General features: G+C 37.0%; 3 protein-coding genes across 3 annotated transcripts; 1 reads left to right on the top strand and 2 right to left on the bottom strand.

The window, feature by feature from the left end:
* Positions 1-1,575: 1,575 nt before the first annotated feature.
* LOC144354056 (alpha-2,8-sialyltransferase 8E-like) lies at positions 1,576-8,339 on the bottom strand. The gene is made up of 8 exons (XM_078010169.2): positions 8,173-8,339; positions 7,322-7,401; positions 6,175-6,277; positions 5,112-5,253; positions 4,899-5,011; positions 3,053-3,142; positions 2,051-2,286; positions 1,576-1,820 (listed from the first exon to the last, which is right to left on the bottom strand). Exons 1-8 carry the CDS (start codon positions 8,337-8,339, stop codon positions 1,591-1,593), a joined length of 1,161 nt encoding a protein of 386 aa, XP_077866295.2. The 3' UTR covers positions 1,576-1,590.
* Positions 8,340-11,666: 3,327 nt separating this feature from the next.
* On the bottom strand, positions 11,667-19,559 carry LOC100371214 (protein white-like). The gene is made up of 15 exons (XM_006817827.3): positions 19,456-19,559; positions 18,787-18,958; positions 18,195-18,243; positions 17,886-18,081; positions 17,571-17,723; positions 17,296-17,462; positions 16,598-16,772; positions 16,112-16,233; positions 15,569-15,803; positions 15,146-15,238; positions 14,754-14,811; positions 14,557-14,634; positions 13,435-13,540; positions 12,558-12,732; positions 11,667-12,015 (listed from the first exon to the last, which is right to left on the bottom strand). The coding sequence occupies exons 1-15, from the start codon at positions 19,498-19,500 to the stop codon at positions 11,878-11,880; spliced, it is 1,962 nt and encodes a 653-aa protein (XP_006817890.2). The 5' UTR covers positions 19,501-19,559; the 3' UTR covers positions 11,667-11,877.
* Positions 19,560-23,816: 4,257 nt separating this feature from the next.
* Positions 23,817-27,096, top strand: LOC102801559 (alpha-2,8-sialyltransferase 8E-like). Its single transcript, XM_078010168.1, has 6 exons — positions 23,817-23,872; positions 23,972-24,113; positions 24,533-24,645; positions 25,305-25,394; positions 25,596-25,834; positions 26,858-27,096. Exons 1-6 carry the CDS (start codon positions 23,817-23,819, stop codon positions 27,094-27,096), a joined length of 879 nt encoding a protein of 292 aa, XP_077866294.1.
* Positions 27,097-27,420: the final 324 nt, after the last annotated feature.

Here is a 27,420-nt window from a genome sequence, read left to right as displayed (position 1 = left end):
GCACATAAACGTGTAATATAGTTACCGAGCGTAGCACATAAACGTGTAATATAGCTCCCGAGCGTAGCACATAAACGCGTAATATAATTACCGAGCGTAGCAAATAAACGTGTAATATAGTTACCGAACATAGCACATAAACGTGTAATATAGTTACCGAGCGTAGCACATAAACGCGTAATATAGTTACCGAGCGTAGCACATAAACGTGTAATATAGTTACCGAGCGTAGCACATAAACGTGTAATATAATTACCGAGCGTAGCACATAAACGTGTAATATAGTTACCGAGCGTAGCACATAAACGTGTAATATAGTTACCGAGCGTAGCACATAAACGTGTAATATAGTTACCGAGCGTAGCACATAAACGTGTAATATAGTTACCGAGCGTAGCACATAAACGTGTAATATAGCTCCCGAGCGTAGCACATAAACGCGTAATATAATTACCGAGCGTAGCAAATAAACGTGTAATATAGTTACCGAACATAGCACATAAACGTGTAATATAGTTACCGAGCGTAGCACATAAACGTGTAATATAATTACCGAGCGTAGCACATAAACGTGTAATATAATTACCGAGCGTAGCAAATAAACGTGTAATATAGTTACCGAACATAGCACATAAACGCGTAATATAGTTACCGAACGTAGCAAATAAACGTGTAATATAGTTACCGAACATAGCACATAAACGTGTAATATAATTACCGAGCGTAGAAAATAAATGTGTAATATAGTTACCTAGCGTAGCAAATAAACGTGTAATATAGTTACCGAACATAGCACATAAACGTGTAATATAGTTACCGAGCGTAGCACATAAACGTGTAATATAATTACCGAGCGTAGCAAATAAACGTGTAATATAGTTACCGAACATAGCACATAAACGTGTAATATAATTACCGAGCGTAGCAAATAAACGTGTAATATAGTTACCGAACATAGCACATAAACGTGTAATATAGCTACCGAGCGTAGCACATAAACGCGTAATATAGTTACCGAACGTAGCAAATAAACGTGTAATATAGCTACCAAGCGTAGCACATAAACGTGTAAAATAGTTACCAAGCGTAGAAAATAAACATGTAATATAGTTACCGAACGTAGCACATACACATGTAATATAGTTACCGAACGTAGCACATACACATGTAATATAGTTACCGAACGTAGCAAAAAACATGTAAAATAGTTAAAGAGCGCATCACATACACATGTAATATAGTTACTAAGCGTACCGAACTCTCAAACAAGCAATATAGAGAACAACACATATAATATGACCTGTCACATGCAGCCAATGTAAATTTAATGACGTGCCTTCATAGTTTTCGTTAGTTAGTTAGTTAGTTAGTTAGTTAGTTAGTTAGTTAGTTAGTTAGTTAGTTAGTTGCCCCTCAAAATACAGGAAATAGCGTTTCGGAAGGTCTGGATGCCCTAGGCCCCCTCGTAAGTTGGTAAGTAGATCTCACCCCTCCATGCAAAATTCCATGCCGCCGCCTCTGTAGATAAATGCAAATTGTGAAGCACATAAAAAAAGTAAAAGGTAAAAACTAAAATTCATCAACACTGTTTTATTTACATTTCCCAATATGCATTCGTAAAATACCGCGACGGTGATGTTCGTAAAGAAGCTGAAATTCCAACGGTATCTCGTGTATTCTTTTTGTTCGACTTGTAAATCCTACGTCGTCGTAATAGTGGAATTTTATCGTCTCCCCGTCTGGTGTCTCTAGAAACGGCCAGAAACCAAACACGTGAGTTTCTTCACATAAATTTAAGGCAGCACTCACCAAATAAAATCCTGGAAGGAAAAAAGGTCGAGTTACAAATTACTAGTGTCAGAAAAAAAATAGCATCGGAAACCCGCTGCATGATAAAGAGTGGTGGTCGTCTGCCGCGTCCTGTTCGATATAGGTCCCGTAGCGACGTCCACAACGTGTTATTTCTCAACATTCGAACACGCGCTTAACGACAAATTGCGTGCAATGCAACTCTGGTACAAATTAGCACGCCTTCTACAGTTTGTGTTACCTGTTGTCAGAATACCATGGACCCCTTGGGCTGCCCAGTATTTCGACACTTGAGTAAAATGATGGGGATGTCCAAACACTATTTCAGAATTCTCAGATTTGAAAGTTCTTCTAGCGTTGTAACAATCATCAAGGTACGGTCGATTTGCGTATGCAGGAACCCACAGCAAACCATTATATTCTATCATGTCGTTGTGAAATTGAAATTGATGCTCAAGACTTTTCAGAGCCATATATCTGGTGAAAAAATCATACAATAACATTATGATAGGACAATGGTTATACAGCCTGGTTATGGCATGGAATGTGCCAGGACTAAAACGTTTAGCACTTGTAAATACAAAATTAACATAACAGTGATGTACAATGTACGACAGTTGCATGTCACAAACACATCAACATGTCAGTGTGATTGAGTGCACTGAAATGAAAGCTGCAATAACAGAGTTGTATGTCCCAACAATTGGGTTGACATCGGTCATTAAGTGTTGGTTAATGACGCGGTTATCATTGGGTAACCACCACGGAGATTGGTTATATAAGGGATTGGGATTGATAAGTTGTCAGAGAGTTTGGTTAGTCACCACATAGGTTGGTTATTCATAAAAGAAATTGGATAGCCAACATAGAGGTTGGATACTCATTACGAATGTTGATTAGTTATCGTGAAGCTTGGTTACTAGTATTCATAAATACTGTTATTCATTGGAGATTCATTCAGATATAGTTATCACAGATTATCACTGGGTCACTGTATCATGCATACACGACTCGGGTTGATATCCGCAAATTTGTCTGGTGGGGTAATTAAAATATTTGCTACGACCGTTTATGGATAATATACAATTGGTAATGTTTTTGTGAATTCAGACAAATAATAATGTTCACGTGTACCAACAAGGTTGAGGGCGCTCAACTTCTCTACAGTTTTAATTGAATTCTATGAAAGACCCCTTGATGGATCTGTTGCTAACAACAACAAAATTGAATGTAAATTATTTACCTGTCATGTAACACTGATTTATTTATGGTTGTCAAGTTGGTTTTCTCACCAGCATCCCGCGAATATCGTTGTATTGGAGCCGCATTGCACCTAGTCTTGTAAACATGTGGTGGAAATTCATATACAACGCATTATTAACATGCATACACACATAATATAAGGTTATTACGAGGATACCTCAAAGTATGCACGAAGACAGTACAACGGGAGTATCGACCGAAGCGCACCTGAGGTCGATACGCGCCGTACTTTGATGTATCATCGTAATAACCTTATTATTTTACATCTTTTCCTTCGAAGGATACATTATGGGAATGCCGAAATATAAAATGTTTAGAGCAGAATCAGCGAACATCTTTGTGTGGAGCCCGGTCCACCCTGGTGGCAGCCATGTTTGTTTTTATTATTGGAGGACGCTTAAACGCGTAATCATTCCAACAATCACATTCACGATCGGTCGCTGGTAGCATAGTGGTTGTCGCATCAGACTCTTGATCGGTAGACCCAAGTTCAAATCCTACCTCAGGCTGAACATCAAAAACGTCGACCTTACCCTGGGTGAGTGTGCCACAGACTCAATGGGAAGGCCAATACCACTGGCCGAGATTCATTCACTAAATAGCCCCGTCACACCCTAACGTTTTGGTCAGCGTTGTCTGAACGTTTCAATCATCCAATTTCCTAGCGTTCTGGAACGAGGTAGACTCATCCAGCGTTCGATTAACGAGTGCCATAACGTATGACCAGCGTGTTCCTAACGCACAAGGAGCAGTGTAATGAGCGACCAAGTAAGATACCCTTGTAAATCATTTACGTGTGCTAGCGTGTCACTAGCGCGCGATGAACGACTTTTAAACGTTAAGTGAGCGTGTTGAGCGTGTATCTAACGTGTGAATAACAAACGACTATTTGACGTTAGTTGCACGCTTTATGTGCGCTAGGGGTACGTTCAGCGGTCGTTGACAGGTCGCTAGTGAGTTGTTCACTGCAAAGCGAGCGATTGGTAACAACTAAGTAATGCTAGAGCAACGACTGACTAACGATTGTCGAACGTTAGCAAAACGATCGAAGAACGTTATTTAACGTTTAACAGCGTTGAAAAATAAACGTTGAAGAACGCTGGTCTTAAATGAGAACTTTTGTACATGTTCAACAAATTTTTTTGGGATCAGCGTTCTCCGCCGATTCCCGACGATCAGCAACGATTACCGACGTTCACTAGCGTTCTCACGGCGCTCTTCTGGCGCTGTCCCAGCGACTTTGGGCGACTACCAACGTTTCCTCAAACGCCAGAAAACGCTAGCCAGAACGTTATGGTGTGACTGCCCCTTAACGAATGCGACTTTGGGGGAACCTTGGTTAAGGTCCGCAGGTGCTTGTGTTCGACCGAGCCTGGTTGACGCCACGATAGCGCATTAAATTGACATTTGATAGGAAGATGCCGCACATCCCTGTCATGTAGTCCCAAGCATGAATATGACTTCTGTGGCAAAGATGCACTATGTGTCAGCACTAGCACATACAAAAAAAAGTCAGGAGAGACAACAGTGACATTCAATGTCCAGAACTGTCGCCTGACACAAAAAATAACTTGAAAAAAAAATCACATCCACACTAATCATTATTGACTGATCATTATCAAGTATACTTTTACTCTGTAAATTGGGAACGCTCAAATATTGTTATTTCAGGTTATAGTGAAATAAATCCGTCTTATGCTGTTCCATTCACCTGAGAAATATGAATACTCTGGACCCCACCGGCTATATCATCGGGGAGACCGGGAATATACTATGGATAGTGGAGAGTTATTGGATAGGTAAACCGTCCCCGGCTAATATCTCACCTAAAAACGTATTCAGCCTTGTCGATTTCTGCGCCACATCCGCTGTCTTTTAGGATTCCACTATTTCCTATGACACTACATCGTGGTATCCGTTTTTGTGAATATGGAGACTTCTAAAACGAGAAACAAATTTTCCTTTCAAATATTACGCATCGAGTAATGCTCGGCACGAACATAAACAGACAAACAAAAAAACACTGGGACAGACATTACCTTTGGAAGTAAAGCGTGTATTTTCTCCGTGATGGCGGCTCGCCCTGGCCATGCTGTGAAGCGGAGGTCACTGCCTGGAGAGATATTATCTTGAGTTACTATTAAATGTACCCACGTCGTCAATCCCCTATCCAGTTCCATTCTACGGAAGAAGTACATAGTCTATAAGCCAAATCAGCTTTACGGTGACTGCTGCATTCCCGGCAGCAGAGATATCTTGTTGTCAACATGTAGATTACAACTAATTCCCTATCTTGTTACAAAGGTGGACTTGTCACTAAAATGTGTTAGCGTTTCAAGCAACCACACTGAAGCGCCCACAAATATATCAATTACAGTATAATAATATTTTCGTAGATGGTTAGATATTGCATTGATAATTTGTATTATGTTCTAAACCCTGGTAACCGCCGTTACCAGAGTGAAATTCTACTGCACTTCTGCAACACTTCCACGACTCTCCCATTGTTGTCCACCATGATTCCACTGCGAATCACATTCACCATGTTTCCACTGCGAATCACATTCACCATGATTCCACTGCGAATCACATTCACACATTCACCATGTTTTCACAATGATACTTCTACCTCACTGCCACTACATTTTCACTTCCCATTCTCGACGGGTCAACTGTGTTGCCACAACACTACGTAATTTCCCCCACTGCACTTACACCATGCATCACCATGCTTCCACTACACAATCACCACCATTCCATCACCACTTCCCTCATTTCCCTTCCACCACTTCTCTCACTTCGTTCCATCGAAATCACACAATATAAATAAACAATTGTTTTATTAATATATATTCAATTCGAGAAAGTATACAATTTAATTGTACGCTTTCGGGTCGAGTGTTATAACAACGATGTTACATGTGATTGTGATAATGTATACAGCTTGGGATCACATATGATTGATTTTTTAAGTTACAATATCAAAATATCTTATATCTTACAAATACTGTCTATTGGTGCAGCCAACTGGTTATATAATTAGTAATGCAATACTTTGAAGTAGACAAGTAAAGAAAATAATAAAGGCTGGAAACCTCATACCTCATAACATCGAGAACCGTGCTGTTCTGTGTCCACGGTACTGAGACATTGTTGTAATATTCTTGTAACTTCTTAAGTGAAACTGTGTCTTCTGGTACAGTAGCTATTTACACCAAATATGAATAATATACGATCAGTAAATTACATGGTAAGCCACGTTATATTGCGTAATATTCTTGCAACCTCGCCGTGTACGCCGTGTTAAACTGTTACGCACACTCTCTCAACACGTTCGACTTTTACCACTCACTCAATTAGTCCAGTGTAAATAAAAAAAAATACACACTTCATTGAATACGGGTAATTATTACACGAACGCCAAATACGCTAGTTCACAATATAATACAGTTTATTATGAACACACCAATTACAAGATATTACTATAAGCATGTAAATTACGTTACATTGCTACAAACACGTCTCACGCAGATACATACAAACACTTTACATTGTTACAGACGCTTCGTATACGATAGATTGACACCTTGTGAACGTTGCCTTGTTACAGACGCGTCCAATACGATACATTGTTAAATACACACCATGTACGCTACATTATTAGATTCACAGACATTAGTATACATAGTTATACACACCTAATTGTTACAAATACGTTGTATACGTTACATTATTACAGGCGCAATCAACACAATTCATTGCTAGATACTCACCTAATACGTAACATTGTTACAAATACTTCACATACGTTACATTATTACAGGTGCACCCAACACATTGCATTGCTAGATACACACCAAATACGTTACAGTGTTACAAATACTTCGTATACGTTACATTATTACAGGTGTATCCAACACATTGCATCGCTAGTTACACACCAAATACGTTACAGTGTTACAAATACTTCGTATACGTTACATTATTACAGGTGCACCCAACACATTGCATTGCTAGATACACACCAATACGTTACATTGTTACAAATGCTTCGTATACGTTACATTATTACAGGCGCATCCAACATATTGCATCGCTAGATACACACCAAATACGTTACAGTGTTACAAATACTTCGTATACGTTACATTATTACAGGCGCACCCAACGCATTGCATTGCTAGATAGTACACAAAGTGTTACTTTTTTACAAACGCGTTCAAGAAGCTATACTAAAACAGACATTTACCATTAGTTATATTCATCGGAGATGTTGATACAGCCTGTCTGCTCCATTTTATCTTCTCTTTACTGTCACTACTCTCTTTGCTAGTAATATATCATAAATGTTATATGAGTAAGTGTTAAGAAGGATGTGAATGGGATTAAATATGAGCACGTTACTTATACATCATGGATAATGTTTCCCAAATTAGACCCAGAATAGGAATAGCAAATATTGGTACTAAGACGGTACCTTTCGACAATTTGTTTTAATTTTGTGTTATACCGGGAAAAGCACCTACGAAAGTTTCGAAATAACGGAACGTCACTTTTTTCACATCATGGCCGTCAAAATGTCATAACAAGGGAATACTATTTATAAACCTATTTACGAGCACGCCAGCATGGTATAATGTACGCAGTCACTGTGTATCTCAAATGGTAAAAAACACCTTCTTCATGTCGTAGTATATCCTATTTCAGTACAGGTTATCGCCTCAATATTGCATGAATGCATAGTACGCAGCTGTATAGCTCGCTGTTCTAAGTCGCCTACTCTCCTGAAAAATTGGGTGGGTATGTTTGTTCAAGGGATATACATCTTGAATTTGTGTTGCACTGATTCAAAGGGCGGTGGTCGCCGCGCAATGCACTGTTCGATATTGGACTCATAGCGACCTACACAACACGTGTAAATTACATTGTTTGTTAACATGAAATTCGTACACGCGACGACCACCGCCTTTTGATTTTGGACCCTCCGTCAATATATAACAATTTTATCACTTAACCCCTCCCCTGACTACCTGTGTGGATTCAGTGTCTAGTATTACCCTAGCCGCTCTTGACCTCTTAAACGAATAAACAACGACTTACACATTAACGTCCCGAACACCATATTGAAATCCAACGTCCCTGTCTCGCTGGAGTTCATTCGATTTCTCAACATTATGTTTGTGGTATGCGTACAGCATCGACAGACCATAAACTACGATAACGGAAACAGATAGCTGTAGTAGCCGCTTTATTCGCCACTGTGCCATTACGTATTCAAAGCCAGTTCAAGTTCACGTAATTAAACACAGTCACCAAACAGGTCATTCAAACTTAATGGTGCCTAAACACGACAGTCAGTTATTGGTCAGATTCACATCCAAACAGGTGTTTCTTAAATTATTGTTTGATACTATTTTGTTTACTCACGAAGAGAGATTATTGATTCAAATATAATCGTTGCACTTCACTACTCATCGCTTCTGCATATATCCTGAATTCTGATCCCGGTCTTACATTCAGTTAGTCCTTATAGATGTCATTTACGCCATTTTGTTTTCCTGTTCAGTATTACTTGAGTTAATTATTCACCGGCGTTATTCATTAACAGGGTTTATTCATTAACAGGGTGGTCAAGGCTGTAGATTGCGGTAGCGACATGGCCTCGCAACAGCGCCAACAACGTTGATATCTCTTAATCTTGACTTGAATTGATAGTGCACTTCAGTGTAGTAAACAAGTTGAAGGTAAAGTCTTATCGTAACACTAACATTAAAAAAGGCTAAGATTAAGGAGGAGAAATCCAAGAGCCCCTCATCCCTATGATAACCGGCACTTCCAGTACCATTTAAGTATCAGTCCTTTTAAGGATGTAATGTAGACGAAAACCTTAATTTTTGAATATTGTTGTTCCATACTCGACAGTGTAAACCGAATAAATAAATAAATAAATAAATAAATAAATAAATTGACAATAGATATTCCCTTACAACAGTGGCATTACGGAACTATAACAGGGGATACACACTGTATGTAAAAGCCACAAATGCCTGATAATCGTGGCAAGCCTTGAGGGATAAAATTGTACGATTTCGTCGTAATTTGGCAAAGCGTCGTGCAGTTAGAAAATATATCCTTTGTCTGTATTGGGGCATGTAAAACGTTGTCTTTGTTGAACAAAATTGAATATTTGCGAACAAAGGTTCACTATTGGAAATACATTTAATATGGCCTAATGATGACAACCTCTCGAAGATATATAAAGTTTCTATCAAATATGCAATTGAAAGGCTGACTTAAAATGTAATATTTGGTTCTTACCAAATTGTTAACTGATATTCCCATAGCCAATTACTATGTAAGCGGACTTTTCTAATATAATTGGGGCTCAACCCGGTACCAGCACACATCAAATTTATTATGTTATTTTTGTTGTATTTCGTCTCTCATAACTAACACAGTATACACGGCATGACAATCTTCTGTTTTTTTGCTACTGAAATTGAATTACATATTAGTCATAACATTGTCGATTTAAAGAGGAGATGTAATGATGTATGACAATGCGATACTGTATATTTCAGATGCTTCAAATTGATGTCAACGATATGTCTTTGATTTTGAATGTATTTCTTCTTTATTTTGTGATTTACTGTGCTGTAGGCTTCTTAATTTCCATAACAATGATACAAATGATAGTTTGTTATTAGTATGTAGAATGGGGTCGTGTCTGTAACATCGTAATCGTTGAACTTTTAACCCTTGCAGCGCCAAAGTAAACTTTTACAGAATTTATACCTTTTTTTTTTCCTTTTTTTCAAATAACTTCAAGTTGATCACGATCAGCAAGTACCGTAATAGTATGTCTATCTTGTCAAACATAAACAACAGAATTTTAGAAAAATAAAAAAAAAAACATAAATTGGTTCAAAAAGTAGCTCTAAAATGTAAGTGGAAAAAATTCTGGGGTTCAAAAGGTTAATACCATAAAGTAAAAGTGTGATAAAATATACCATGTGATAAAGATTTCAATACAGCATGTATAGATCATAATTTTGTTTGAAGAAGTAAAGACAATCGGCATATTAGCTAATATTTATTCTCTGGATCGCTGTAAGCACGACATATTTTACATAAACGCACTTTGCTCACATCTAACAGATTATTTATCTGTGTTATATCCAGGGTTTCAGGATTTCTTGTTTATTTGGATTATAATAAATCATGAAAGCGAAAAATAATACAATATTAATAGTTGTGCGGACACAAGTTGAATATGAATTCTTCATATGAATCGACGTTATTTAGTTGTACTCTGTTGTATTATACCTTCTCAAAAATATGCAATATGAGAGTATAACCCGATCTGTTCCAAATAGGAGAAATATGATAACCGGCCTGGATATTGGCATAAACCGTTTAGCAACTTACCCTACTTTATTTTGATCTGTAAAACCAAAATTACTGGAGTCTCAGATAGCTTGTCGACCTAATCGTATCTTGTTATAGGGCTAGTACGTTAATTAAATATCAAATACACAAGTATTTAATACATATACACGTAACATTGGGAGAAATAAAATTAGTAACAACGCCTTAAAGATAAAATGCATTTTATATAATACATAGATTTGTTTATGGCTGCAAGTCGATATGGTTACATGAACCGCTTCCATTCCCAGTGGGCATTGCTTGCATATTAATTACATGAAATATGAACACCTCTGTGAGAGATGAAATAACATAAAAAGTAAGATTATTCATTTCACTCTGACGATAAATTCAACCACAACGAGCAAATGTTCACACTAACTCGAAATTCACACGGTAAACGTCCCTCGATAGTCGTAGACATGGAGTGTTATGTTTTATACTCGTGTTAATAAAATGATTAATATTCTCTTTCTGTACTAACTTATCTTCTACTAACAATGTTTTTTTTGTCTGTCGTCGTCGTAGTTGGGTGATGTAATCGCATATTAACCATCCAACAACATTTCATCCCCAAATACTAGAAAAAAGCCATGAGAGGGAATATATATTGTTGAAACCTTCAAGGCCAGTATTTTGTGTGAGTTAGCAATAGTGACACGCACAACAAAAGACAATGTAGAGACACTGGCACCGGTGTGAGATACTAAGCGCTTATTTAATGGTAAATGAAAGCTGAGTTCAATATCCTAGTTATAAGCCTTATATTTGTTATATTTCACTTCATTGTTCAACTTACTGATTAATTGAAACGAAACATAATAATTATCAAAAAAACCGCCCAACAAAATGAAAGTAATACACATTGTCTCTTCAAAATCGCGATAATTTCCATAAGAAAAACGTATGATACATTTATTTGCGTTGTTGTATTTCTTGAAAAGGATTTTGATTCAAATTCCATATACATCCTCTGAATACATTACATTATAATTAAAAAAAATCGATTTACATACTTAAATTTGCTTAAATGCTGCAAATAATTATAGAAGGTTATGTTGTGATCTACATGACGGTTTCCTGTCCTTCGATTAGATTGATTTTTGTAGCTGTGCAACAAGTACTGGAATAATAATAAACGTCCAAGCATTGTCACACGACAGAAATCGACTACAGAATAATACGTGTTTATTCGGCATACAAATTAAACTTGTATTTATACACACAAACTACTACCCGTAATCAAGCTACAACATTGGTATCGTTGCAACAATGTGCAATGGACGAAGTCCCGGCATAAAGTTGGAATCCTTGTTTCGCAAACCTGGCAATGCTTTCGAATATATGATAAACGATTACGTGTCTCGGTCAATGAATTCAACCACGTGACCCACAGCGGCCATACCTACAGCTCGGATGTTTTGACGATAACTTCCACAGTAGAACTAAGTAACCTAATAGCAGGTAACCGAAAAATAAAGCAGACAGCGCAATGACGTCACCGGTCACTTCACTCTGAGGAAAAACGAGAATAGTTGGACAAATTTTATAAATATCTATAATATTCACCCACTTCTGTGTCTTACAGCGTGCCACTGAGTTCCTGATGTTCGTCACGGTAACTTCTTTATTCGTCTGACATATTGCGCCCTCACCGATAGGAATTTAACTCAGTAATCAGTGAGGGCGCAGTGACAATTGCCCTTACACACCGGGAAATTATCTCATGATAAATCGTATAATTAAAGAACAAATGTGATTTTTTTGTGATATTCTGAGGCTTCTCTCTATAAACAACAAAACATAATATCTTTTGCGAGGTTATTGCTCTGAAAATCACTTACATTGAAGATCAATGCAATAACTGAGCACGTAATATTAATTGTTTTGTATCTTGACAAGAAACAATATGAAATATAAATTTATCTTGAAATAAAAACTGTCGTTGTCAAGGCAGCAGCAAGCACTTTAACTTCATTCGTTCAATGACATACTGAAAACCCGCAATGTGAATACCTTCTGTATTTCACGATAAACCATAGCGATAATCGACTCACCTGGCTATATCCTACACTATGAAGCACATTTTTCCCGGAAGTGACGCAGTTCGGTACCGTGTCTGTGCTGCAGTCAACCTCAGCCCGGTCTGTCCACTCATTTATATTCAATAAGCCAAATCCGTAATAAAACCAACTAGTGTATTTCAACCAAAACATGTAGGCAGGTATAGAACTACGGATAAAAACAAACGAGTCTATTGGGTCTGATAATATTATACTGCATGTTTTCCGTGTCACGCAACTTACGATCCATGTGAAAACTCGCCCTTCATTTTCATATTAACTTGTAAATAAACGCAGATCATAGTCAAACACTATAAAATAAATTATAAGTTATAATCCATTACAATACTAAAACAAACGACCTCGAACTTACGAAAGAAAACAACGCACAGAGGTCTTTAAGTTGAAATATAATGTTGCCTTTTTGCAGTGGTCTGGGGATGTTAATATGCTTCAATTTATTTAAAAAAATATGTATTACGGTGAACAGTAACTGTGTTCCCAACATGCGTCGAAGTTTGTGGATATAATCATCCTGGCCTACTTTTAACTCTGTCGTACAAGGAAGGGAATGTACGGCATGGGCCAACAGCTTACAGATTGGGAGCGGATTACAAACCCAATATACCCAATTTAAGTCTAACTATGAGCAGTAGTAAAAAAAAAAAAACATACTTAACTTACAATTTTTTTGTTTTAATCAGCAAATAAAATCTGTCTAATATTCTCAGTCTATAATAGACTTATTGCTAATAGAGCATTCAGTGTAGTAATGTCTTGCGCAATGGTTTCATGATTGTGACCTCACACATTTCCCAGCATGCTAATCGGTCATGCGCAGTTCTTGCATTCATGCTGTCGCCATACTTACTCTGGTTGAATAAAAATCCCTCCAACTATAATCATGGGTAGCAGGATAGACTGTGATATAGACAAAACTATGGTGATGTTTTCACTAGTCATCGATACAAAAATGCCTAATGAGAAAAATAAAAGAAAAAAAAAAAAACATAGAGAAAATGTACTTACTTGTGTACAATGTTATGTAAAATCAGCAATATGTATTAATTTGACTTACATTCAACAATACGATATGTATACACATATTGAGAACAAACAAATGTGTGTACGGTGTTGGAGAATACCATTTTTTCAGATGCATATACTTACGTTGTATTAATAAGTTGTATTATTTGTTATCGAAAATATAACTTCGGTTATGTTACCGGTATCATCGAATTATGATTTTTTTTTGTCGCGAATTTTCAAGATTTGCTTGGAAAAATGCTGAAATTCGTAGAGTGTGTGGTGTCGTTGTTTGAGGTCTTGTTTAATTTTTGTTTAAATAATCGGTCACTTGTTTTACTCATATCATGTTTGTTTATTGCGTATCTGGGCGCCATATATAATTTCTATAAATCCAATCAGGATCGTAGTTGCGTTCGACGAAATCACAGCTGTACACTTTAATGAGCCAATCGTTTCGTTCGTTACATGTACCAAATAAAAATGTTACATCTCTTGAGCACACATGAAGTAGCCGTATTCGCAAATGGTTGCCGCGATCTCGTTGGGAGCGAGAGACCCACGAAACTTGTTTTGCCCGCCAGAATATTGTTCCATTCTCTACCGGCAAGTGACCGCGTCCACTGCTCCTCTGGTGATGGCAATCATATTATTTGGAAGTTTGCACGCGATAGCAATAGCAAAAAGGTTCATTTTCACCAAGTGTTAAATATTACGGTTTTTAAATAACGGTTTATGAGACCAAACAGAAACAACAATAAATGTTAGAACTATAACTACACATTATTTGCTATACAATGCAGCTCAATTAGCTAATATATAATGCCATATACCTTATAACCATATATCGTTTACTCTATAATGCTAGCAGATATTTCATTTTAACAGTAATTTCTTGATTCATCGTTTATGTAATTATGTGAATGCATGTGTAAATACTATTTTATTCTTATTTCACGATGCATACCAAAAGCAAATCCAACTCCAGAAGTGATGATAACTATAGCGCAACATCCCATGAAACGACCAAAATCGGGATTCAAACCTGTAATTTGAAAAAAGAAAATAGGAAATTTAATAAATTTGAAAAAAAAATCAACAACGTCGTACTGGTACTGAAAGAATGTAATACCTACAATGTAAGATGAAACGTTGCTCACTTACCCACCATGTAGTATGAAACAGCAACATACACTGTTTTTATCAACAAAATTGGGGGAATCTGGAGGGAATGAATATTCAAAAAAACTTTAGTTGTTGTGCACTAAATATAACTGTTTTTTACACATAGAGCTGATATGTGATGCAATGCAATGCAATGTGATGTGATGTGATATGTTATGCAATATGATATACTGCGATGTGACGTGATGCAAAGTGATATGTAATCCATTCTATATAATGAGATCGCGGCGAAGAAATGAGATATGATGTGATGCGGTGCTACGTGATGAGCGTGTGCGAGTATGTAATGTAATGCGGTGCGATGCAGTGCTCTACGATGTGACAAGGTGAGATGCTATGCGGTATGATATGATACGATAATGCGAACTTACCTCACTCAGGACTCTTGAAATAAAGTATGTAGCTGCATTATACATTCCGTTGTGGTGTTCACGAAAAAACACCGGTACTTCCATTGGAATGATCTAAATATAAAAAAATTCTTACATCAAACTGGAATTCAGATCCAAGTTGACAATCATAAATATAGTTAAAAGTATAGTAAATGGAATTCTTGCTATTGCCAATACGTCAAAAATACCCGGATGTAGCGTTTTTACTGAAGGATTGTGTTACTTCCGGGATTCACCCACTTCCGGTGCGTGTTTGCGTGTTGGCTTGATACGGCGACGCTGCATATGTGATTTCTGAGAGACACTCTTTTTACACTGATACGCCGAAATATTCATATCACCTGAAACGTGGTAATTGAAATCGCAACATAATTGATACTTCAGCTTAAAATTGCACTCTACCTGTACAACAGAGAACACAGTTTCTGAAGCAAGAAGAATCAACATTAGAGCAAGATATCCTGATATATTCTGAACGGTTCCTTTGTTTTTCTGTACCAAGTAGCACAGACCGAAGAAAAGACCAGCTATGATATGAGATGGTAGCCGGGTTTTCAACGATGCTTGGTTTCGAACCACCGAAACACAACTGCGATACAAGAGTAGCTTGAACTGTGTCCACCAAGTTGCCTTGTACCTGGTCGTTGGAAAAAAGCAGCGTATAGTACTAGTATCAGTTCATACACGCGTGAAAATCGCACGGTGTGTGTATAGATATACTAATATGAGTAGCCCGAGCGCAGGAATAGTCAGAAAGGTAAAGATCGCCAGAGACACGCTAATGTGTTTCAAATCCGCTCTTAGTGTTGTTGTCAAGCCATCTTTGTCTGCCGATCCTTTCCCTCTGCCTGTACTGAGGCTTATATGACGTCATATGTCTTCGTATAGTCGATATAATTGAATGGGTAATACGGTTAACATATTGATGTTCGTTTGATTACTTACATAGTTAAAACAGCTTTGATGTCAGTTTCGTCTTCACACGGTAATTCATTGATGCGTAACTGCAATACTCTAGTATCAAAATCTGTTTTCTGTTTAGAATCCTCATAAGCATCGCAGATGGTCTGAAAATCAGTCCAAACTGTTAGTTGTTTATAATATTAAATTTACATTTTTTATCAAAATGGTTTTGGAATAATTTCTGGAATTAGGAAAAAATTACCAGAACGCGTACGAAACTAAAGTTCAGTTACTTTTAAAAGTTTTACTTGAAACCTGTAACTTTAACTTTGATGAGTGTGATATCAACCCAATACTATCGTGATGTTTAAAAAAGCAGAAGGGTCTACCATGTAGTGCACGAGAGTGTAGCGTATCAATCAAATTGGAATAATAAATTGGTAGTAATATATTTGTAAAATATAATATTGAATTACATTTTCCCCCGATTTTCACCATTTTTGTTTTGTTATTGAAGACATAATTCACCTTAAATCTCTGTTTACTGCTTTCTTCTTGGTCGGGAATAACGGAGAGAAGCAAAATAAAAAAATCCGGTGGTGAAAATGTATAGGGACACAGAAAGCCAATATCTGCAAAGTACTGAGTTGCCCGGACTGTGGGACCGAAATAAGCACATCGTCCCTCCACCAACAGGAATATACTGTAATATAAACGAACATACTGTACCGTCAATGATAATAACGTATGTACCTCGTGTTTTTCTCTTGTCACATGGCATTTAAAAAACACGACTTACAGGAAGATTTATCCAGGTGGCAACTCACATTCATAACGCAACTTACCAAATCACTGTGACGCATGCGCATTCGTGTAACTTATAACGTCACCCACAATGTGTTGCCATTTCAATGATTAATAAAACAAAAGAAAAAAAAAAATGATTTTTTTAATTCGCCGTTAATTCGTTATCATAAATTTTGATGTGATTGTTTAACATCTGTTCTTACTGGAAAATAGTCTAGTATGTGTGTTGTGCTTTTCCGTGCTGATTATTGGTGGACACAGTATTCATAGTAATATCAATATTTGTGTGATCGATCATAATTTTACAAGCAAAAACCGATACAAAATTGTTGTCCCTCAGAAAGTCAGTTTTCAGTTTCAACTACAAATATTTTGTTTATTCAGTCACATTTAATTGCCACTGACACGATATGCTTTACCTGTCACATAAATCGTACACTGCTGATGGCGGTTGGTGAATTGTTGTAATTATAGTCTTTCCCTGTGCAGCAAGGCCTTTCAATGCCTTCATCACCTCCCCAGCCATAAATGAGTCCAGTCCACACGTTGGTTCGTCACACAGCATCAGCGAGGGGTCAGTCAATAACTAAAACAAACAACAACATCACCATAATTATGAAGGTGTACGCCAAGATAATACAATACAGTTGGTTCTCAAAATATGGGTAAAATAACTCGAGGTCGTTGCCTTTACCTCTGCAGCGAATGACAGTCGCTTTTTCTCCCCGCCAGAAAGTTGACTGATTTTCTCCTCCGAACACTCCCCAAGTCCAAGCTGTATAAGTGCAGTATTAATTTTTTCAACGCGTAGTTTCGGCGAAGTATCTCTGTCCATTCGCAAAATAGCCTGTAGGGTAATACGCCAATAAATCAATCATTACATTAATGATCCAAGCAATCAATTAATCGACAGATCCACAGATAGTTAGTTAGATAAATAAATAAGTAAAAAATAAGTAAATAAATAAAAAAAAACAAAAAAAAAGACGGTTAAATAAATAAAACGTACGTGAAAATTAAGGTGTTCTCTAGCAGTTATCGATGGTATAAACAGGTCAGTTTGTTCTACGTATGCCATATTTCTTTTGCTAAACTTTTCCGTAACTGGTGAACCATTGGCCAATACAAGTCCCTCTACGAGTAGGTTGCCTTTGAGATGCGGTCTGCCTGACAATGTGTTCAACAAAGTCGTTTTGCCTGACCCACTGTCGATCAAAAATCAACATACATTTCCTTGTTAAAATGAGACCTTCCAAAAAATCATTGGGATTCTATTAAAAATTATCATTGGAGTCCTAGAAATGGAACATGTGCTTACCTGGCTCCCATTATCGCTATAATCTTCCCTGGCTCAGCCAACCCAGAAACTGAGGATAAATAATTTAAGATAGAGTAAGTGTAGTGACAGGTCAGTCAAAACGTTCATTACAAAAAACACGATTTACTTCCGATTGGGCGTGCCCAAAAGCTATTAGATTGAGTTATGTTTCAGTATATACAATATATGTAATTATATTTCCATATTACAATAATCTAAATGATGCGTTGTTCACCCGGGGCTGTTTGCATAGAAATATCACAGATTGTGTGTGATAAATCGTGATACATTCGACTCTGGAATAGGGTTACATATGTTATTGTAGGTATATGCCTTTACTGGGGTTCAAAGATTGTGGTAGCAATGACCGCGTAGTTTTGATCCCATTTGACTCGCATGCATATACTTTGCCATTGTGATACTCAATCAAAGGGATATCATCAACAGATCTTGTATTAATTTACACGTTATTAAATAGTATTTACATATGTAATTAGCAGCTACATATTCAAATACTCATGATCATTGCATTTACACAGTGCCGTGCATAGGGAAATCTTGTAGATGAAAACAGCTGAAATCCGTACGTTACCTCCATGCAACACCGTCATTGGTTTTGGTTCTGGAATGTCTTTCACTCGGAAACGTTTCAGTTTGTCGAACCAACGCTCTGACGGTGGAAGTGCCGTGGCCTGCACATCTAACCACGTCAACATGTACTGATCATTTTGTTTGTGCCATTTGTGGAATTCTGAAACTGGTGTCTATGAAGTCGTAAATTAATATATTAAATTGCGCACTGCGTCGAAAATGTAAACAAGTTAGTCCAGACATGTACTATTGAAATACTATGCGTGTTTTATTGTGTGTATATGTGTAACCTGGAAAATCAGTTTATTTTCTAGTTTCCTAATAGTGTGGAATCGGTAAATCTATTTCGAGACAATATAACAATTCAAAATGGCGCCCACAGATTCACAAAATTCACGTAAGTGCCCCGTATAAAATGAGTTTTTTTATGGACAGTCATCCGATAACAGCACAGGTGATAAATGATTGTTTTCCTAATGGTCTCACACCTTTCGGAGGGAAAAATTGAAGAATTGTATGCTATAACATTAAATGATATCATTTATTTGTATTTTGAGTAAAATATATTTATCTGTATCCAATAATATCACAGCATTATCTAAAGTCCCGAACATCTATTATTTTGATTATGTAAAAACAATACAAATTATTTTGGTATAAACCTACTTACCAACTCAAGATCCCAAAAATGCTTGATTTCCGTCATCGAAGCCATCGTGTCACTCAGATATCACTCAGAACACACGATATCTGTCGGAATATTTTTACTGCTCTATAAATAGAGTTGTAAAAATAATCGCAACATAAGGGCTGATCTATTATGCGCTCCAGATTGTCCTTTTCATATGCAAATTACTAAACATGAAAAACAGACCTGGAACGGGACTCGCTGCGCACAATGAGTTGAAATTTGTAAAAAAATACCGTATATTATTTATTAAACCCTTGATGATTTTTGATCAGTGTCGAAATTTTGATGAGAGATTTAATAGACTGAGAGTTCAGTGAATCGTAAATTTTATAAATAACATGAAATGCTGATTACGGAAAATATTAATATATTTGACTATATTGCATAATTATTGTTAAATCACAACCTGTCGGCTCAATTCCTAGTTCTCCGATCGCAGTGAACTTGAAATATGTATACTGTAAAGCGAGTTGGCGCCATTCAGCGGTTAGAAAAACAAAACGCACGGAGATTACGTGGATTGACTAGCTAGCGATGGTTTTTACTTTTTACACACAGACTGAACTCTATAAAAAATAACATGAAATATAATGTGCAATTTCGAAGGTTTTATTGTACCCCGTCACGATTTCAACAATCGGGACGAACATATAACTCCAAAAGTAGCTTTCAAACAGTCTACTTGGTATGCAAGTAAACATTGATAAACAGTATTATATATAATTTTCTTAATAACCAAAGTTGCCATGCCTCGTCCTGATCGATATGAGCCCTGAACACAGCGTATGCAACGCGTATAATACATTGTTTGCTAACCTGAAATTCTAACAATCGCTGCACGATGACTTTCCTGCTTCATTTTCTTATATTTCGTATAACAACAACAAAGCAATACGTATATTTCACAACAAGAATGTGTTTTCGTGTGGTTAAACTATAAATTATATGCATTTATGTATTATGATTTGAACGCCGTGATGTTTCTTTCACAGTCTTACATTTTGGCGAATGGAAATAGCCATGTCATTCAAGTTGAACGTGTGCTCTATTCCGTGCATGTATCCTTGATCGATGAGGGCGTAATACCACGTCAATCAATAACTCGCATCGTGCAAAGGTCGCATATGACACGAGACGACGACGCCGAAGAATTTTCAGGTAAGCCAGAGTCGTTCCACTATATCGACACGATCAGTAAGTTAGTCTTTATTTTATAGTCGATCAGTCAGTCCGGACCACATTTTGACAAAGTCATGTCTTGTCGTGTTTAATGCCCATATTGATGCGGCCTCACCAGCAACAATAATAACGGGTCACACATATATGTATATATACATAGACCGATACCACTCACAATGTCGCGTATGACGTCATACGATGTAGGTATTTTAACAGCTGTGAAGCATAAGATAACCTTCGAGGCTGTTGCGCGTTAGAAACTTACACTTGCCGGCACTATATCAAAATTACTTAACAATAAGCCCGCGGAAGTGGTCGCTATTTTCAGAGTTGCTACACAAAGTCATATGATCGCTTTTAATTTGCAGGTAGCAAGACTGTGAAAAAAGTGCTTTTGACGAGTTACACAAAGAGTAACAAATAATCTCACGCAAATTTGGCAATTATGAGTGATCAGTTATTGTTGTTGAGCGTGTGAAACGAGTGAAGTGGTAAATTAATGCATGCGAAAGTACTGAAATCGACACGGTCAAAAATCGTGTTATATTTATTACATGAATCTCGTGGAATATTACATGGCATACATGGCTTTCTAGTGGTGGGTTACCTGGACGAACACACACATCATTCGTTCAACCCTTTACGTTTCGAGTATGGTTTCTGAGTGCGACTCATATCACATGGGATACAACAAATATGTCCTGATGTTTGACGAAAACATGCGTGTATAAGCATACTGTACTCGTATGTTCGTAATCGTTCACAATTGTTTCAAATTCGCTGCTAGAATTGTTGACGTCTAACGAGATGTGTTCATGGTAGCCTGATGACTCGGAGGTCGCGTGAGTTGCGCCCTCCGCGGTGCTACAAACCTAACACAGTGAGGTCTGATGCCGTTCGGCCGGTGAGGGCGTACTCACACCTACATATCAGGCTATGTTTGTGCACGGTTGTTTGTGAAAGTCACACAACAACATGATCGCCGTCGCCACCCACTGTAACAGACATAGAGTAACGACGCGTTCAAAATTACCGGACCTTTTTTGGTGACACACTTAGGAATATAAAATATCAACTTTCGTGAAAAGAGTTAGGACAAATCGATTGTATCAAAAGACGTACTTAGCATACTATGTAATTGTTATCGATATTGATAATAAAATTTTGAAAAATTTGCATATCATGTTTAACATTTCCGACAGAAAAAAAGTGGAGTTCAGCAAGATATGGTAACGTCAGAAGTACGTTTAGAGTTACACAATTGTCCCGGCCCGCCGTAAAGCACAGCTTTCTAACCCCCCCCTGCTCCAAATCGTACAAGTCCAGGAAAGTCTTATTCTTGCTTGAGAAGTCTGATCCTCAGATAACACGGTGACATCGTGTGGAATTGCTCGAAGCAAAAGTAATATCGTCCAGTAATGTTGACGTCCCAGTAAAATGCGTCTCGCAATAGTTTTAGACGTGAAATAAGGCTAAACAAACCAAATATTCTGTCATTTATTATATTGTGATACAGTATATCTAATTTATGTGATTGTTTTATACTTTTGATTAATAGAATGAGTGGAAACATTCGACGAATTATGATCTTATTCGGTATTGTTATTTTCATCGCATTTTTGATATTAATGGCCAATGTCACGGCGACAATACAACGTTGGTACGAATGGAATCTCGAGAGATCTTATCAGACACGGTTAGTACCCCGATATGAGCACTACTAATATTCGAGAAGAAACAAACTTCTTTAAAGCTATTCTTTTGAATTTTTAATTGGCAAATTATTATGCATACATATTTTAAAACAATTATTCACAAAAGACCGTCATTCAGTTGTTAAGCTCTGGATATAAGTTCAATATTTTAAACATCATAAAATTCACACAATTGGTCGGACTCATTTTTTTAACATGGCTTTCTATGTAAATTACACCATAACATTAATTTTTTTGTCTTTTTCGGCAGTTTTTCTGCAAACAAATATTTTGTACAAAAAAAAGATATACCAATCCTTAAATGATACTTTTGAAATGCGTTATTTTTTCAACACATTTTTGTTTAGATCGAACGCTGATAACCTATCGTAAGGCATACAAACAATGCCAGCTTCAGTCTTATCCGAGTCACGCCCATGTCATCTCACTGACTTTTAAATATTTTGGTCGTTAAATCGAAATGTTTCGATTTAATTTCGGTATGAACAATTGTTTGAATGATACAGAAATCATGTTAGAATTGATGGAACCTTGTAAAACACGATATTGATATGATTGACTAATGACTTTAATTTGTACAAACATTTTGTTATATATGTTTTGCGAAAAATAAATTCTCCTTCCAGAATGAGGACAAATAGTCTGTGCGGGTTATATATCGAGACATATACCATATTGATTAATGTCACTTTTCTCGGTTAACACAATTAATACATGCATGCATGCTTAACACAACACAACACAACACAATAGATTATATCTCACTTTTAATATTATTTTGTAGATACCATGTTACAGGGGATCCTGGAGATTCATTAAATCATATCATGACCACCCATTTGCTTGAGACAGTTCCAAGAAGCGACAACAACGAGTCATTGAATGAGTCGGCAGGTAAGAGTAATGAACAATCTTGCTACCCCATGTTCCCTACTTTGTTTCTCGGTAACCCCCAAATCTACGCTATAGAACCGAATCTTCTTGTACGTTAGTGATAGTTTGTTGTTTGTCATCTCCAAGCTTACTGAAGACAACACACAATTCGGCATACAGGCATTATTTACCTAATTCGTACAAACTATTTAAAGTAGAACAGTCCATTATAAAGACGTATTACATAAATCTTATAAACGACTACATTTGGTAATTGTTGGTACTTTATATTTTTTTCTTCTTCAGAAGATTCGCATAGTCTAGAAGAGATGAAACGTTATGCACATAACTTCTCGTTGCCATGGCATTACAATAGAATTGCTCTAGATGATCTCAGGTAGGAATAACAACATCTTTAATAAATCAAACAATACATGTTAGTTAAGAACAAAACTTATAACGACATTGGATCATTCAGAGACAGGTATTTTGATTTTGACATTTCTTAACGCACCGCAGTCTATGCATTTCGTGTTCGGTATGAGTTCCATTTGACTCGTGCAATACGTGTAAATGGTGCTGCGCAACGACCGTAGCATTTTGGTTAAACTGATCGTCACTAATAATGGGTATGATCACTGGATTTTAGTAATTATTGTACCAGATGTATGTTGAACTTCATTAAACTGCTTAAATTATTTACGAAAGTGTAATTTTTTCTGTTGTAGAAAAGAATTAGAGAACGGAATAGCGGCTTGGGAGGACGCAATTGTTACTCAAGAAAACACAAAGGCCAACACTAGTTTACATTATGCTATCGGAAATGGAAGAACGCCCATCACTCAGAAAATATATAAAATATTGCCAAAGGTGAGTCTCATTTATTTACACTGTCACAAAAACATTTGAAACTGTAAACAAAATTACGCAGGGCTTTCTCAGCTAAATTGACTTCTTGTCTGGTCTTCAGTTGGTAATAGAGGTTCAGGCATAATTAGCCCCCACGGTGCTGTCCCATATTATTTTACATAATCATACACAATGTGTTCTGTATGTATGTTTCGCACCAACTTTAGCGCTTGTTTTCGTTGTCAATTTGTTTATGTCCCATTTGTTGCGGAGCCCCGAAAATTGGAACGGTGTGAAACCATGACTATCTGCAAATAAAAAATAGGTAAAACAATAGATGGATTGGCGCGAATTTCCACGAACCTGCAAATGCACTTTATAGCAACGACGTTTTTTTGTTCTTATTGTCTTTTAATATATTCACTATTTGTAATACACAGAAAAGCCCGTTTACTGTGAACAGGTTCGGGACATGTAGCGTGGTTGGCAATGGAGGCATACTGATAAATGGAAGCTGCGGTAACGTTATTGATAAATCAGAATTTGTATTCAGGTATGATGTAAACGCATTGATAGTGATCGTGATGGGCAGGGTGGTAGTGGTGGTGATGACGTGGGAAGCAGATACAGCACTGTGCAGCTTCATGTGATGTAATAACACATTTATATTCATATGTAGTGCATATACCATTATGTGATGTGTATATATCACTGTATATATCACTATATATATCACTATATATCACTTAAAACTTGTGAAATAGATACACCATTCCGTGTAGGTGTCAAATTTATTGATTACGCCGCCATAATTGTAAGCTTTTAGATGATAGAGGCGGCGACGAGGAGTGGATTCCCACGATGCCAGAAATAATGATATATAATGATTTTTTATGACTGTCAATTTAATCAAGAAAGTGAATACGTCAACTTGGGAAACGTTATTTCTTTACGTTTTGTCGAATCTATGTGACACGATTTCACTCTACGCACGCGAACACGAATCTGTATTAACCCATGTGTGGGTGATGTCGTCTTGAAGCGCGCATTGTATACACCGCATGGTACCCATATCGACCGTGACGCGGACCGCATGGTACCCATATCGACCGTGACGCGGACCGCATGGTACCCATATCGACCGTGACGCGGTGCGACCATACCTGTAATTAAGCTGTCATAACGTAACATAACGTACTGTGTATGTTACAGGTGTAATCTAGCAACGATCGGAGAATATGCACGTGATGTCGGAAGAAAGACCAATCTAACGTCTATCAATAAATTAATTTTACGCCAGAGGTAACTGAACATTTGTTTATATATATATTAGTGAGGTTTTTAGAAATATTTTATTTGATGCGTCAGAATTACAGAGAGAGTCAGTTAAGTGTGAAAACTCTATGGTTTCATTTCGTTTTTTGAGTCAATACATTTATTAACACAATTATAAACACCCATGTATGTCAATTTGCATGTATCTCTTACTGATTCTATTTTCAGATACGGTGGCCTGAAAGGTCAAGAGAATGTATTACAATTTCAGCTGGACATGGCTGAGTATCCTGGGTTACTATGGCTACCAGCGTTTGCCAATCACCAGTGTTTGGAGGACTGCTATCGTGCACGCGAAGAGATCAATTCCGGCGTAAATGAAATAGTTTTCGGGAATCCCAATCATTTTCTACAAGTGTCTAGGTATTGGAGAAAGAAATATAACTTACGGCGTCTTTTGACAACAGGTGAGATACCACATGATGACAAATTACTTATTGATTCTATCGTGTAGTTGCACTATTCACTCTCAGCTGGTGGTGTCATCGCAGAAGGTCTGCGGTTGGTTGCTAAAGTCGATATATGGACATTTCCATTAAAAAAAACTATATACAAATACATGGGTCTGGGACTTATACTTGCACAAAATATTGCAAATTATAGAATTGAAACAGTTTGACAATGTACTGAAGCATATACAATGTACCAACTTTGGCTGGGACAGCAAAGAAAGAATTTGCTGTTCTACAGCTTGAGGGCGTGTATCGTCAAAATGCTTCAATATTAAAAAAAAATATATTCGTATTTTCCAATAGCCCAATTTGGTGCGTGGATAAATAAATTTGTTGTAAACTGTTTCATGTTGAACGAGGATAAGACCTGTATCGATTGATTTTCTGTTCATTTTAAACAAAAGAGCGATCTTTCACTGATTGACAAAATAGATAACACATTTTGCGTAATGGTAAGTAAAATATCCACTGGACCTATCCATAGTTATAGAAGGGGTGGATAGAAGAACACACTGTCGTTTAGTAAGTTGTGTAAAACTAGGTATAAATATCAGTATATTGTAAATAAACACTGATAATATATTCAAGATATACATATAAAAATGTCTGCTTACAAATTTCTGCTTGAAAATTGAGAATTGTCTTTCTGCGGACTAAACATAAGGGGAAGTTTATTGGCTTAAAATATGATTTAGAACGTGTTATATCCAAGATCTCGTTGGGAACGTGGCAGCCACGAAAAGTGTTTGTCACCTAACAGTGTGCCCCCCCCCCCGTCATCGCGTGCATTGTTTCAGAGACACAAAACAAGTCTCGTGTCTCTCTCTCGCTCATAACGAGATCTCGGCGGCAAGTTGCGTTTATAGTTAATAGTACGCATCATCCGTACAATATACCGGCTATTCTATTCATGAAGCGAAAAAAAATATTGAATTTACGTTCAAGTGTAATAATTTCCGGTAATGTTTATTCCAACAGGGTTCTACCTAGTCAACGTCGCTCTGGCTTTGTGTGAAGAAACCCATCTGTTTGGTTTCTGGCCGTTTTTACAAAATCCTAATGAAGAAACACTAAAGTTTCATTACTACGACGACATGCATTTCGAAAAGGCGAAGTTGATTCATTCTTTTCCGATCGAATTTAAAATATTACACGATCTTCACCAGAACGGGGTTCTACAACTGCATGTTGACACATGCTATGATGGCAGGAGGTGACACACATTTAGTTTTGTTTGATTTGATCTAATTTATCACGAAATGATATATAACTTGTAGTGGCGTGGCAAGAGCGCGCCCTCGCGCTTTGGTTTGAAAAGAACACAATATTGACTCGAGCGCTATATTAGGATTTTACGAAGAAACATACTATGGAAAGAAATTGAGTCACGTGACATAGTATATACATATATTTTCGTTGAACTCAGTTTGTTTACAAATTATGTTTACGGAGGTAGAAAATAGAACTACCCGACTACCAAACACCATCACAGAAATACCAACCATACGAATGTTTGGGAAATGTCATAACCAATGATACTC

This window comes from Saccoglossus kowalevskii, chromosome 7, assembly GCF_978046115.1.
Source record: "Saccoglossus kowalevskii chromosome 7, keSacKowa6.1, whole genome shotgun sequence".
NCBI lineage: Eukaryota > Metazoa > Hemichordata > Enteropneusta > Harrimaniidae > Saccoglossus > Saccoglossus kowalevskii.
The sequence above is the reverse complement of the archived record's forward strand: the minus strand, read 5'-3'. Positions and strand labels throughout refer to the sequence as shown.

What these genes read in the sequence shown, in the direction of transcription:
- LOC144354056 (XM_078010169.2), bottom strand. Translation starts at nt 8,339, where the DNA reads ATGGCACAGTGGCGAATAAAGCGGCTACTACAGCTATCTGTTTCCGTT. An exon ending in GGTGTTCGGGACGTTAATGT is followed by an intron (nt 7,402 to 8,172) that starts GTAAGTCGTTGT and finishes ATATATTACTAG; the next exon opens with CAAAGAGAGTAGTGACAGTA. An exon ending in AAGGCTGAATACGTTTTTAG is followed by an intron (nt 3,143 to 4,898) that starts GTGAGATATTAG and finishes TTACAAGACTAG; the next exon opens with GTGCAATGCGGCTCCAATAC.
- LOC100371214 (XM_006817827.3), bottom strand. Translation starts at nt 19,500, where the DNA reads ATGGCTTCGATGACGGAAATCAAGCATTTTTGGGATCTTGAGTTG. An exon ending in GACTGTCATTCGCTGCAGAG is followed by an intron (nt 17,463 to 17,570) that starts GTAAAGGCAACG and finishes TGTTTGTTTTAG; the next exon opens with TTATTGACTGACCCCTCGCT. An exon ending in TGTTTCATACTACATGGTGG is followed by an intron (nt 14,635 to 14,753) that starts GTAAGTGAGCAA and finishes TTCAAATTACAG; the next exon opens with GTTTGAATCCCGATTTTGGT.
- LOC102801559 (XM_078010168.1), top strand. Translation starts at nt 23,817, where the DNA reads ATGGTGCTGCGCAACGACCGTAGCATTTTGGTTAAACTGATCGTCACT. An exon ending in CTGATCGTCACTAATAATGG is followed by an intron (nt 23,873 to 23,971) that starts GTATGATCACTG and finishes TTTCTGTTGTAG; the next exon opens with AAAAGAATTAGAGAACGGAA. An exon ending in AAATTAATTTTACGCCAGAG is followed by an intron (nt 25,395 to 25,595) that starts GTAACTGAACAT and finishes TTCTATTTTCAG; the next exon opens with ATACGGTGGCCTGAAAGGTC.